General features: G+C 30.4%; 1 protein-coding gene across 1 annotated transcript; it reads left to right on the top strand.

Annotated features, from left to right (window-relative positions):
- The first annotated feature begins 8439 nt into the window (after positions 1 to 8439).
- Positions 8440 to 11564, top strand: LOC123291808 (juvenile hormone esterase-like). The gene is made up of 6 exons (XM_044872226.1): positions 8440 to 8490; positions 8694 to 8864; positions 8949 to 9092; positions 9363 to 9887; positions 10330 to 10674; positions 11098 to 11564. Exons 1-6 carry the CDS (start codon positions 8458 to 8460, stop codon positions 11545 to 11547), a joined length of 1668 nt encoding a protein of 555 aa, XP_044728161.1. The 5' UTR covers positions 8440 to 8457; the 3' UTR covers positions 11548 to 11564.
- Positions 11565 to 14165: the final 2601 nt, after the last annotated feature.

Raw genomic sequence — 14165 nt, 5'->3', positions numbered from 1 at the left:
ACACCCGGTTTAAGCTTCAACTGAATTCATTCTGTTGAAGATTAAAAATTGAACAACCGCATATAACATATATTATGCATAATATTTGATATGTGTACAACGTTGTACCGAAAAAAATGAATTATTTCAAAATTTATAAATTAACTAAATAAAAAGTAAATCGATTATTTAAATAATTGTGAAAGTAGTAAATTAAATTTGAAAAAGCTACTTTTATCCATACTAATCACTTAAGCAGTTTATACTTGATCCAATTCAAGTATTAGTTTCAGAAATTTTTAACTCTTTGAATCCAAGCCACAGAATAGGGTTAACTTGCGTTGCATACTCATAGTAGGAAAGGCCATCGCATGATAATTAAAGTTTTTTAGCAGAACGTTTTTGTTTAGATAGTTAGGTTTTGATGAGGGGAGTATAAAGAAGTATATTTTGCAAGAAGCCCATCAAAATGTTGCCACAAGTATATTTAAGCCTCGGATGAATCAATTTTGATTTTTGTTAATTTGAAACGTAATTTTATTGAGAGTGCTTTTAGCTGTGTTTCAAGTACGAGTTTTAGTTTTCGCTCCCGTTAACAACTAGGAAAGAGACGATGATCTTCTAACGAATGAGCAGATTTTCTTGAAACATGACTAAAAACCATCTCGATGAAATTATTTTTCACAAAAACATCAATAAAATCAAAATCGAAATTTCCGTTTTGATTCGTTTAGAATTTATGAACTCATTTTGATTTTGTTGTGTTTCGTTTGGAAGTTTAGCTATGTTGTCAGAGTGAATTTAGGGTTCCGCATCCAAAACAAAGAGAAAAAAGAATTTATTATTCTACAATGATTATTATTTTACGGACATTATGTCAGGTTAAATTTTTGTGACTACGATGGTACACAGGAAAAAAGCTTCGACTCATTTTAGTCACGAAAACATAATAGTTTTTTATTGTTTAAATCTCAAATAATGTCTTATATACATAGTACATATAATAAACGTATAGAATAATTATAGTTTTATACATATGTATATGTAAACCAATCTACCCCCTAGGGGTTCATTTTGTATTTGTACATATATATTTTATATGCTATATAGGGAATTTACTTCGTGTATGACGTATAATGTATATAACTTTAATTAGATATAGTAGCTTAATATGGGGTAGATGGAATATCTTTCGTAATCTGTTTGTCAAATTGAATGGCAATTAATTTATGCATTTTCCAAATCAAATTCTAATTGACAGACTTCAAATATCTATCAATGTATGCATGGATTAATTTAGATGTATTTTCTACCAGTGACTCCTGAACGGATTAATCGGTTTTGATTTTTTATTTATAGTTTGTTGGAATGATAATTTAATGAAGAGTGTTCCTAGCTATGCTTAAAGAAGATCAGTTTAGTTTGTAGAGAGGTATTTTGTAAATTTCGCTTATAATCAATCAATTGTCAATGTTTTTAATTGTCTTTATGTTTTTTCTCTATAGGTTACATGGAATCAAGTGTCCTGTCTAAGTGCTGAAGCATCAGTTAAGAGTTTTATTTCACGTTGTCACTAAGTGCTTGGCGTACGCAACATAAGAGATTCATTTCATACCCGAAACACTCGATTGTAAGCTACATGTTAGGACATACGCGAACTATACATTCTTTTATATAATTTCAAAAGTTTAAGGTAGAAAAAAATATTGTTAAATTATTAAAGAACTAATTAAGAAATTGGTTGGTATCTGCGAAACGGGAACAAATAGTTACAAATATATAGATTTGTATAAAATGAATATAAATTATATGTTGAATGAGAATAATAATTTCAACCGAAACTTTAAAATTATACTGCAGGGCATAAACTAAATATATATTACATATTTTCTGAATATAATTCGTATAGCCAGCCATTCGTTCTCCTCATATAACTCCACGTTAAGTCTCATATATACGTATACAAACCATTATATGTATATTACAAGAACGATGTTTTTTTTTTGTTATATGGGGTGTTCCTCTTTCTAGTAAAACTTTCCAGCTGTTTGGTAAGAATAAATTGCCCGTCATACAATAATATTTATTTTTAATTTAGTAGAGATAATTTAAGTATCTATATGGGTTATTTATTATCTTTGCGAATTGCTATTGCTATATTTTAAGTTCAGTGAAAGTTTTTTATAGGCCTCGTAGATGGACCAATTTTGTTCGTTCATGAAATCGAGGCCACTTTTAATGTAAAAAAAAAAACGTAGTTAAATTTGCATATGTTCATCACATAACCAATTCTCATTAGACATCATAATTTTTTACAGAAATTTTTTAAAGAAATGTAGTAGGCATGTTTTTCTATCAAAAAAAAAAAATTGACAGTCATTAGGACTGCCGATAGAAGTGAAAACTTAGAACTTTTAGTAAAAAAATTTGAAATTTCATAATATTTGAATTAAAATTATCAACATCAATCTGGTTTTAACATCTATTAACACTCCGAGCAACAATTATATGCATGTTTATATGGTTTTATATTATTTAAATATATTACGGGCTGTACAAGATTATGCCCAAGTATAAATACAATTCAATTGAAATAACAATTAATATATAATCATATGATTTGTGGATAGTATTTGTATTTACATAAACAATGTATTTGTTATGTACGCAGAACTAATGTTACACAAGAAGTCTGCTGTATAGCTAGACATATACTGGCTATAACACATATACTTACCCATAACATTTACCCCTACCAAAAAGTCGATAACGTCGATACAGAAGTTTTCAATTAAAAAATTAATCAGATTTTTAGATGTATTTTGAGCTTAATAACGTTTATTCAGGTTTATTACTGCAATGTACTGTTTAATTGTCATTTAATTTAATTGCATACTATAATTTGGCTGAAAACTAGAGAAAACTAAAGCAAAAATATTATTTGTATAATAATTCACCCTCATATACTATAATAAATAAATGAAATATTTCACAATGTGTGTGAAAAAATAACATACGTTGAGCCATAACATGAAACTGCAATATAAAATAATCATTGAGAACTATTTATTGAGGAATCCACCCTCTGTTCTTCGATGGAATATGTATGAATACTAGAGGCATTTCATGCGGTGTATTACTAGATGAGTGTGAACTGGGCACTATTTGTGTTATTCATTTGACATAAGCTATCACTACACTCAATTAGGTAATAGAAATAGGATGGAAGTGTTAATTAATCATTCATCAGATCCTAGGAAAACTGTGTTGATGATATTCAACACTTGTATATAAATAACAGATGCTGCAAACTTTACCGCCCCTCTCTATGGTTTTTTTATACCGAGGAAGTTAAACTTTTCGTTGGATTTGGAAGAACTTAATTTTTGATCGGATTGTAGAAACTTACATTTATTTCTGTTAAAACATATTGTCTGTGGACACGATAACTCAAAAACAAAAAAAAATATCGATCTGAGGTCGAGTTCGAAAATGAGCATCATAGGTCAATTGGGTCTTGGATCCGTAGGACCCATCTTGTAAACCGTTAGAGATAGAACAAAATTTTAAAAAATGTTCCTTATAAAAAAATAAACAACTTTTGTTTGAAACATTTTTTCGTAAACATCACTGTTTACCCGTGTGGGGGCCAATTAGGCGGAAATTTTATAGTATGCACTATACTTGAATATCAGTTATGTATGTGTGACATGTATGTATGTGTTATGTGATAAAGAAATCAACACTGACTATGCATGGTATTTCAACAATTAACTCAGTCAATTGTTTGTTTTCACTTGTTGATATTGAAAGTAAACGTTAAAGGTATCAGGTTCCCTGTAACAAATCAAAATCGTAGGTATATAATGCTATTTTAATAATATCTTCATAGTTTAATGCTTCGATACTTTAACGCCCGGCTGTCGTACGTGCCTAGCCATAGTGATTTAATAAACACATACCAATCCATTCTTCAAACCAAGATTGAATGATACTTAATATGCAAAAATAACATATTTGTTGTTGTTAAAGAATATTTAAACATTTGTATAATATGGATAAACTAAAATATTTTTGACTTTGTTCATCAACCTCCTGATACAATCAAGATTAAACTTTCATGAATTAATCAAAAAGTTTTGATTTGTTTTCTATTGGATTCTTAAAATATTCCATTCTTATGTATATATATTTTTCATTTGGAATAACACTTAGGTATAAATATAATGAAAACAGAATTTCACTTTTGCACAACTTAAAAAATCACCAAATTATTAGTGACATATATATGGGACAAAAGTAATCATGAGGTTAAAAACAGAATTATGGATCTTACCCCAAAGATCAAGTCTATAAGGTGGGCTTATTTCATTGAACGAGCCTCAACGACTTTCAGGCATAATAGTTGACCTGATAGGTACATGCGTAAATTTCAAATAGATTTAATACTCATGGCACTATCTACGCGAAAACACAAAGCAGTCGAGTCAGCTAGTAGTTTTATTCAAATTTTTTGCAAATTTTCTTAAAAACAGAATTATTGATCTTACCTCAAAGACCAAATCTATAAGGTCGGCTTATTTTATTGAACGTTTGACGCACCTCAACGACTTTCAGGCACAATAGTTGACCTGATACATGAGTAAATTTCAAATAGATTTAATACATTATTTTAATGAATAGTTGTTGTTTTTTTTTTGCTTTCGTGTGTATACTTTTGAGTTTACGATGTTTATGAGCAATAATACCATATTTTGATGCCTACTGTGCCAAAATATATTGTATGCATGTGTGTTTATATGTACAAACCATTGTATTCACTATCCATTATTATATGTTAGCTGTTGGGTACAATGTTACATATATGATGGCGAAATACAAGCAAACATGCATTTATGGTTAACTAATGGAACGAAAAAACGGCTGATCCTCATTTTGTATAAAGCGAAAAACCGAATGCGTATGAAAGTAGTACACGGATTATAGATGTATACCAAAATACAACTTTGAAAAAATCGAGAAAACCGTAAAAAAATTTTTGGCATTTGATGAAACTCGGTGGATGGGGCAATTTTGATCCAAAAAATATAAAAATCAGGTTAATTTAATGATTGGATACAGAGTTTCTGAGATATCGCAACATTGGGATCCATTTTAGTCCGTATCTCAAAAATTATTCGACCAGTCGTCAAATGCACCCGATTTTTGTACTTTTTGGGTTGAAATTACCTGATATACTGAGTTTTAACGAAATTGGAGATAAAAAAAATTTCTCGATTTTTTGCAATTTTTTTGAGGGAATTTGAAAAAATCGAGAAAAACGCAAAAAAAAAATTTGAAATTGGAATTTGATGAAACTCGGTGGATGGGGTAATTTTGATCTAAAAAGTATAAAAACAGGTTAATTTAATATTATTTAATATATAATAGGAAATATTAAGTGTTTTTGACATTAATAATAAATAACAGATGTATATCAGGCATTACCTAATAATACTGTGAACTTTGGCTACCAGAACCATCTTGTATAAATGGGTATACACATACAGCTTAACTCAAAATATGTTCCGTCTTTCGTAAATGTAATATAAAGAAACCCTTGGGTCCAATGATATGTGAAAAATGTTGGTAATTTTAAAAACGAAATTGTAATATATACAACATACAATATATGTATATTTATGTCTACATATAAGTTTTACACAAAGTTTCTTTCGATGCTTCTGTTCTTTTTGTCTCAGTGTACACTGGTGCGTTGGTAGAAGGAAAGGTAATGTTACAATGTAATAAAACTATTTATTGCAACCTACACTCAGCCTTAAAAGTGTATACACTAGGGTACAAAAAACACATGAATAATATGGTTAGATAAGTTAATATTGATGTGCTGTCACGAGTGTAGCAGATTAGTCCGCAGGACAGAACTTTTTTTTTAATGATCATACTTGAAACTTTGTGAGTGGCTTCTTTTTGTCGAGTCTACCAAACTTTTTATCTACGACTGTTTTCTCAAGTGCTGCGTTTTCAAAGGAGCATGATAGCGTTTTAATTTAAGATATCGGTTTCAAAAAACGCAGTTGGGAATTTGTTGTATACTATGACCACTTGATACTCATATTAATTAATGTCATAATTACGGAACGCTATAGTCCTCTGATATCCCAACTTTATATATTGTTAGCATAAGTGACCCTACAAGAATCGTCAAAGTTTACTCTTATAGACTGTACTTTATTATGTTTTCTGTCCAGTATGATTTTGAGTTATGACGTATTAAGTACTTGAAAAGATTAGTTTTTCTAAACCAGAACAAATCTTAACTCATATATCCATTGTTTGCACTCTGTAATTTCGTGTAAGATATGTAAATTTTTTATCCATGCTATCGATATACAGAATGTTCGATTTACATCTAGGCATATAAATATCAATATGAGTATGACAAGTATAAACATGTGTTGAAGCCTCGATATGCGTTGAGGTAGTTGCAAGACGCTTGGAAAGTGAGAGTTTCTTTGTTGAAAAGATGAACTACAACAGATAAGCCACGATACAAATCACTTCTGCAATTTCATATAACACCTATAATACCTCTTCCTTAGATGCATTGCTTATCGCATACACTCTATCATATTCGTGAAATTTACTTATATGCCTAGGCCTAGATGTAAATCGAACATTCTGTATATATTCTAAGGCGAAAATCCTACCGCATACAATAATAATTTGGCAAGTAAAGCTGTTGCTACCAACAGAAAATAACTCGCCAAACCAGTAAATAATGTTTTTTATTAGAAATTTACGAATATCGATTTTTTTGTTTTTTTGATAACTTGTTGGTAATATTCACATCACGTAAATAACTGTGTTTATTATTTTTTTTAAATTTATTTTAAAAAAAACATTCATACAATAATTGATTACACACTGTAGGTATTATTGTATGCACAAAGAGAAATTGATAATGATATTAATTTTATTTTTTGTTAATTCAATTATTTAATGTTATATTAAATAATATTAACAAAATAAATAATTTCGCAAACTTTCCCGTGCAGGCGGAAACCCAGTCGAAAATGAGTTTACAAACACGGTGAGGGAATTTTTTCACTTGAGCCGACTTTATTCATGGTCGATGACACTTACCTAATTATGTCAAGAATTGAATAGTGTTGTACTTTTTGTAGCACCTTCGAAGCATAAGACAACTTCGAAGGATGCAAACATAGAATGCATACGCTTTGAGGTAAAGCACATGAATTTTAGAATCAAGATGTTTGCCAATTTCAATCAATTTTTTATACGGTTACAAACCGCCGCACCAACAATTATAAACACATACAAAGCAGATTATTTTACTTTTTCTACACTGAAAGCACAAAACAATATAAATAATGCTCTAATAGTCTTTCCACAATTTTCACCTGCAGAATACTCTCGATCAAATTACTTATGGTAATAAAAAATTGGTTCATCAGTTTAGAAGCGACGATGGCACAATAGGCACATAGATATGCACAGATACAAAGATACGTTAACGTTACCGCATCGATTGCCAGCAAATTAAAAAACCAAGCCAACATTTTCAAAGCTTCCGAAAATATGTATGGATAAAACTACAATAGATAAACCTCAGCGGTTTCTGTGTACTTAAAAACGGTTAGTATCTGTCATAGTATTTAATTGTTCAAATTGTTGTTGAAATAGTATTTAGTTTACAAAAGAAACATAATTATTGTGAAATATTTATTAAGATTAATTATTTTATTTCATGAAAAATATATTCGTTTAAATAAAATATAATACTCGTTAAGCATACATGAAATGACGATAAAGTTGCGGCTCAGTTGTTTATTTCATTTGTGTTTTTATAATTTTTATTACTACAATCATATCAATCTCTCTCAGAAAAAGCTTCTTTGAGAAAATAGAAAAACTCATACAATCGTCTTTAGTCCTCTACGTTGGAAATAAATCGCATGGAAAACACGATGTGTTTTTTTTTTCATTCATTCATTTCAATCGAGTCACCATTTCATTTATGGTGACTCAATTTATCCGGTAAACTAATTCTATGCTGACTCCGGCTAGGTACCAATAACGACACTTTCTTTACATGAAGAGTGTCCTCCTATTTACATGTATCAATTGCCATGATATTTACTCGATATTTAGAGCCCGTAATTTCATTTATAAAAAATTTTTTAGATAAAATTTATCTAAAAAGTTTAAAAAATTAGATGGAAGTGGCGTATGTATACAAGTGCCTGAAGTAGCTTGTAGTGATGTGAAGTGACATACCTACTATCGAATGAGATCTATTAATAACTATCAATAAATTATCAGTTTAAACTCTCCCATATTTTCCAATCTATAAGTGTTTTGATGACATGTTACTTTATCGCATGAGGTTTTATATATAAATATATTTTTGGCATTTCGGTACATATAAGTATGTGAAAAAATTAAAAATCCAAAATGAAATTTGTTTTATTAGTTATTTGTATCATTGTAAGTAATTTTTAAACGTTTCATTAAAGTCCCTTTATAACAAATAAAATTATAATTTTAACCATTACACAAGAAAATTTTCCTGGGTATACCCATGTAACCTATTACTATGAGTGATTTATCTTTGATTGGAAATTACAAACATAATCTAATAATTATTGTGTACAAAATATTTTTGCCGTAATTACATTTTTATTTTATAGATTAGCTTGGATTGTGTCAGAAGTAAAAACACATTTAAAGAAGACATAAAAATCACTATTAAACAGGGTTCTCTAGTTGGTCATTCAGCCAAAGATTATTTAAACGATACTTATTATATATTTGAAGCAATCCCTTATGCAAAACCACCTGTGGGGCGTTTAAGGTTTAAGGTAATTAAAAAACACATTAATTCAAAAAGAACAAAAAATTAATTAAAAAATTACAAATTAAAATAATTACCTGATATATTGCAGGCACCTGAACCTGCAGAACCGTGGACTGGAGTGTATGATGCAACAAAAATACGAAAAGCTTGTCCACAAGTCGGCGCTTCTGAAGCAGGACCTAACGAGGAATATGATGAAGATTGTTTGTTTCTGAACGTTCATACAAAAATGGTATAATTTATTCTTGGAAATAATTTTGGTTAATTAAAACACAAACTGTCCTGTAGTTCTTAACCACATGATGTGGCAAAATGTATTTCCTTTCTACATAGGAAAAACAATTACTTGAATCAAGAAATTTTTGTTCTTCAAAATTCAGTTCTTGTTTTAAATAATTTGATACTGTTTCATAATATATTGTCACTTAATGAAGTATTAAAAATAAAGAAAACAGCTTTTCAACATTCGAAATTATTAAAAATATAATTCACTTACTTTTAGATGCCAGACCCGAAACCAGTGATGGTTTGGATTCATGGCGGTGCCTTCGAAATGGGTTCTATTAATGGATATCGAGGATCACAGTATTTAATGACTGAAGACATTGTATTGGTTGAGGTTCAATATCGATTAAATATTTTTGGTTTTTTAAGTTTTGACGATCCAAAATATAATATTCCTGGTAATGCAGGATTAAAAGATCAAGTGTTGGCTTTGAAATGGGTTCAAGAAAACATCAAGTATTTTAATGGTGATCCAAATCAAGTAACAATTTTTGGTGATAGTGCAGGTGGGGCTTCGGTACATTTGTTGTATGTATCATCCTTAGCAAAAGGTTTATTTCATCGAGCGATTGCTCAAAGTGGATCTGGTGCAAATACTTGGGTTTACTCTGCCAGTAATTACACCCATTTAGCTGAAGCTTTAAATTGTTCGTCAAATAACTTAGATGAAATTGTAAACTGTATTAACGGTACATCAACGAAGGAGCTAGTTAACGCCGGAATAATATTGAAGAGTATTCCGGTATGAAAATATTCGATATTATTTATTATAATTTATCGGATTTATCGGAAAATCACTCTTGTCGTCTTAATGCTCGTATCACTCGGCAATAAACAAGGCACCAAATTTTTACGTTAAAACAAAATAGTATTTGGTCTATTAGTATTTTAGTTGTCTCCAAATTTTTTATTAAAATATGCACAATATTAAAAGAAAAGAAAATTGTAGCTAAACGAGATAGCTGCTATACGAGATAACAAACATTTTTTCTGCCTTTATCCAATGACCGCGAACTTACAGATGGTTAGACGATAAATCCAATGTAAAGTGTATGGAACTAGCTGCCATCAAGTGAACTCTTTCACATTTAAAATAAGCCCGAGACAGGAACCAAATACAACAGATTTATTAACATAAAATGAACCAGTAAACACGTCATTTTTAAAGCTCGTTTTCTTAACAGGATGGCACGCTTGTGGATGGAATTTCAATGAGTGCTCTTACAATAGAATCTGAAAACAGTAACGATCCATTCATGACACACCACGTGGAAGAAAATATTAAAAAAGGAAATTTCAATAAAGTTCCACTTATTATTGGAATTTGTGCAAATGAATCTGCATTATATTATCAAGACAGGCCTGGTATTGGACCAAATTTCACTGAATCAGATTATGAAAAGTTGATACCAAAGGATATAAATTTTAAAAAAGGTTCAAACGAAGCTTTCAATATTGGTAAAGAAATTAAGGAATTTTATTATGGAAATCAAACACCGTCAAACGATTTACTTGAACCTTGGATTAAAGTAAGTTAGATTAGTTTCTGAAATACATGATCCAGGAGATGTACTGGAAAAATCTATGCCAGATGACTAAGTCTATATTTTAATACCAGTCAAACATATCGTCGGCTCGATGCCTACGCCTTAATCGGAGGGGGGACAGAGTCCTCAAAAATTTACTAGTTCCAGGAAGCTTTTCAACATGGCTGCATCGTGAAGAGTGGTTGTGATGGACCCATTAGTCACTTTGGACAAAATCTGGAACTAGTAAATTTTTAAGGACTCTGTCTATTATCTATCTTTCACTGTTTTGCAAAACAGCCATACCGAGACAGCCGAATTATTTTAAAATCAGGTATAATAATCAATAATCTCGCCTAGAAATTTTTCGTGAGTACATCTCCCAATACCATTTAGCTGCATTTAATTGTTTTTTCCAATTTTTAGTACGTTTCTGATATGATGTTTATTTATAAAATGTATTATATTACAAAGCTACAAGCCGCATCTTTTCCAAATGTTCCTGTTTACTTTTATAATTTCAATTATATCACAAGTCTTAACTTTGAAGGAAATTCTACAAAATATGTGGCGCATGCCGATGACTTACCATACTTATTTAATTTTAATCCAAAAGGAGTTTCTCAGCTCACTCCAAGCTCCGATGAGGAGATAGGAATGCATCGTATGATAAAATTATGGACCACATTTGCAAAATCAAAAGATGGAAATCCAAATCCATTAAACGATCCATTATTTACAAATGTAACTTGGAAGCCTGTTGATTCAAATAATTTTTTTTATTTACATATTAATCCAAAATTAGTATTAGAAAAAAATTTATATGAAGATCGTATGAAATTTTGGGACCATTTTTATCAAAAATATCAAATTTGATTGTTATATAAGATTTTTATTTAGGTGTATTAATTGCTAACAAATAAAATTTTGTCAAACCTTACTTATTCCTTTATATATTATTCCTTATTCCGAAATAAATTGGATCGGTTGTACAAATTCTAATTAAAGATTATACGTATTAATAATATTTGGATTAATTAAACAGATAAGTCAAAAATATCGGTGGCTCAATTGAACGTCATTATTGAATCATTGTTTTATTTTTATAAGAATAATATAATCAGTAAGATAATATTTCTCACGTTTAGATAATTGTTTTAAAATTAATTTTGGAAATTAATGGAAAAAACCTATATACTACTATAGTATCCGTCTCTATACCATACCAGCATTGTAGTAAACGTCATGCATTTCTCTGAGGAACATGACTTCCGTCTTCGAAAAAACAGAATCTTCTTTTCACACTTGAAGTCAAACTCGAAAACGTGATGTGATTTGTACGACAAAAATAATTCGAAAGAGACTGAACGGAATGAAAATGTTGGCTCTACAGTCAGATTCATAAAATATCTCGAAAATTACTCTTTTAATGGTAAAATAAACACGATTTTTGTAATTTTCGGGTCAAAATTACCTTATAAACTTAGTTTTATCGAAATCGGAAACAAAAACTTTTTTTACATTTTTTGTAATTTGTAAAAATCGAAAAAATTCAAAAAAACACAATTTTTGTAATTTCTGGTTGGGTTGGGTTGGGTTGGGTTGGGTTAGGTTGGGTTAGGTTGGGTTAGGTTGGGTTAGGTTGGGTTAGGCTGGGTTAGGTTGGGTTGGGTTGGGTTGGGTTGGGTTGGGTTGGGTTGGGTTGAGTGTGGGTGTGGGTGTGGGTGTGGGTGTGGGTGTGGGTGTGGGTGTGAGTGTGAGCGTGGGTGTGGATGTGGATGTGGGTGTGGGTGTGGGTGGGTGTGGGTGTTAGTGTTGGTGTGGGTGTTGATGTTGGTGTTGATGTTGGTGTTGGTGTTGGTGTTGGTGTTGGTGTTGGTGTTGGTGTTGGTGTTGGTGTTGGTGTGGGTGTGGGAGTGGGTGTGGGTGTGGGAGTGGGAGTGGATGTGGATGTGGGTGTGGGTGTGGGTGTGGGTGTGGGTGTGGGTGTGGGTGTGGGTGTGGGTGTGGGAGTGGGAGTGGGAGTGGGAGTGGGAGTGGGAGTGGGAGTGGGAGTGGGAGTGGGAGTGGGTTGAGTTGGGTTTTTTTTTTCAATTTTATTGATGTGTAAATATAAAAATAAATTGCTCGAACCAGAAGAAATTAAGAAATTCAGCGCTAGGCAAATCCTGGGTTTCAGTACATCAGTTGGTTTATAATAGCCACTGAAAAGCGTAGCGGGGATAGAGTGCAAGGGTCTATTTGGTGATGCTAGAGCATGGCTCGCTAACTTCCATACCTATACCCCATAGATGGAATTTGCCAATCACATTGTTTTTCATAAACATTGGTTTGGCTGTTGATTTAGGGGCTTGCTCCAGGACTGCCAGATGGAATAATTGGATACAAAAAGGCAATAATTTTGTAATTCTCTGTATTCAGCTTGTAATAAATATATTTTAATTTAATAAAATAATTTTTATGGAAACTTTGGAAATTAGTAATTATGATTTGAATTCAACCAAACACAAATAAATTAAAAATAAATTTAAAAAAAATTTTTATTATCCATTAAAGTTATAAAAACGTCGCCAGATATTTTTGAAATTAAATAATTATATTAAAATATTATTGATTAAAAATTTAAATTATTGTTATTATTATGATTATTATGGCCTTTTAAATATTAAGTTAGTGGACCTTAACAAAATTAATTTACATTTTTTTAAATAAATTTCAAAACATTTGTAATTACATTGATTAATTAAATGTATTTTGTGATAACCCAGTGTCTTATAATACACGTGGCGGAAAAAATGTCCAAGAAAAATTTTATTTGAAAAAAATCCATACATTGAATGTAAACACAATAAATTATTACCAAATTTCTCGTAATTAAAGCTTAACTTAATAGTCTTGAATGACGTAATCATGTTTTACATGTTTAAATTAAATTAATCTTACATCTTTAAAAATTTCTTTTTTTAAATGTGTCACTTAATTAAATAAATATACAGCGATGAATAAACATGTTGGAATTACGTCACTTGATCTTTAATAGATTAAGCTATAATTTTAATAGTCAAGATTGACGTTATTTACGCAAAATAAAAATCAATATTTTCTTTCTGTATCTGAAGGCTCCATCTGGAAACCTTTCTTATTATAATGTTTACGAAAAAAAGTCATTCTTAACAAAAATCTCTGCTTTCTTTTGTCACGGAGAGAATTAAGCGTTTTTGATAGAGAATAGCTCTTTTTCGTAAACCTTATAATTCAAAATTTTTCCATATGGAGCCAACTTATTTCTGGAACTTTTCATTTCAAGTACCGCCATATCAATACGATTTTTTTGATTTCAAAATTTTAATAAATTTGTTTAACAAACAAACAAACAAACAAACATGCTAACTTTTGCATTTATAATATATAGAGATAGAGATTTCAAAGATTCTCACGTTCAATATAGAAATTGTTACGTAATAAACGGCCGATAAAAACGTACAATTAATTAA

This window comes from Chrysoperla carnea, chromosome 2 (genome assembly GCF_905475395.1).
Source record: "Chrysoperla carnea chromosome 2, inChrCarn1.1, whole genome shotgun sequence".
Classification (NCBI taxonomy): Eukaryota; Metazoa; Arthropoda; class Insecta; order Neuroptera; family Chrysopidae; genus Chrysoperla; species Chrysoperla carnea.
Note: the sequence above shows the minus strand (reverse complement) of the source record. Positions and strands in the feature narration are given on the sequence as shown.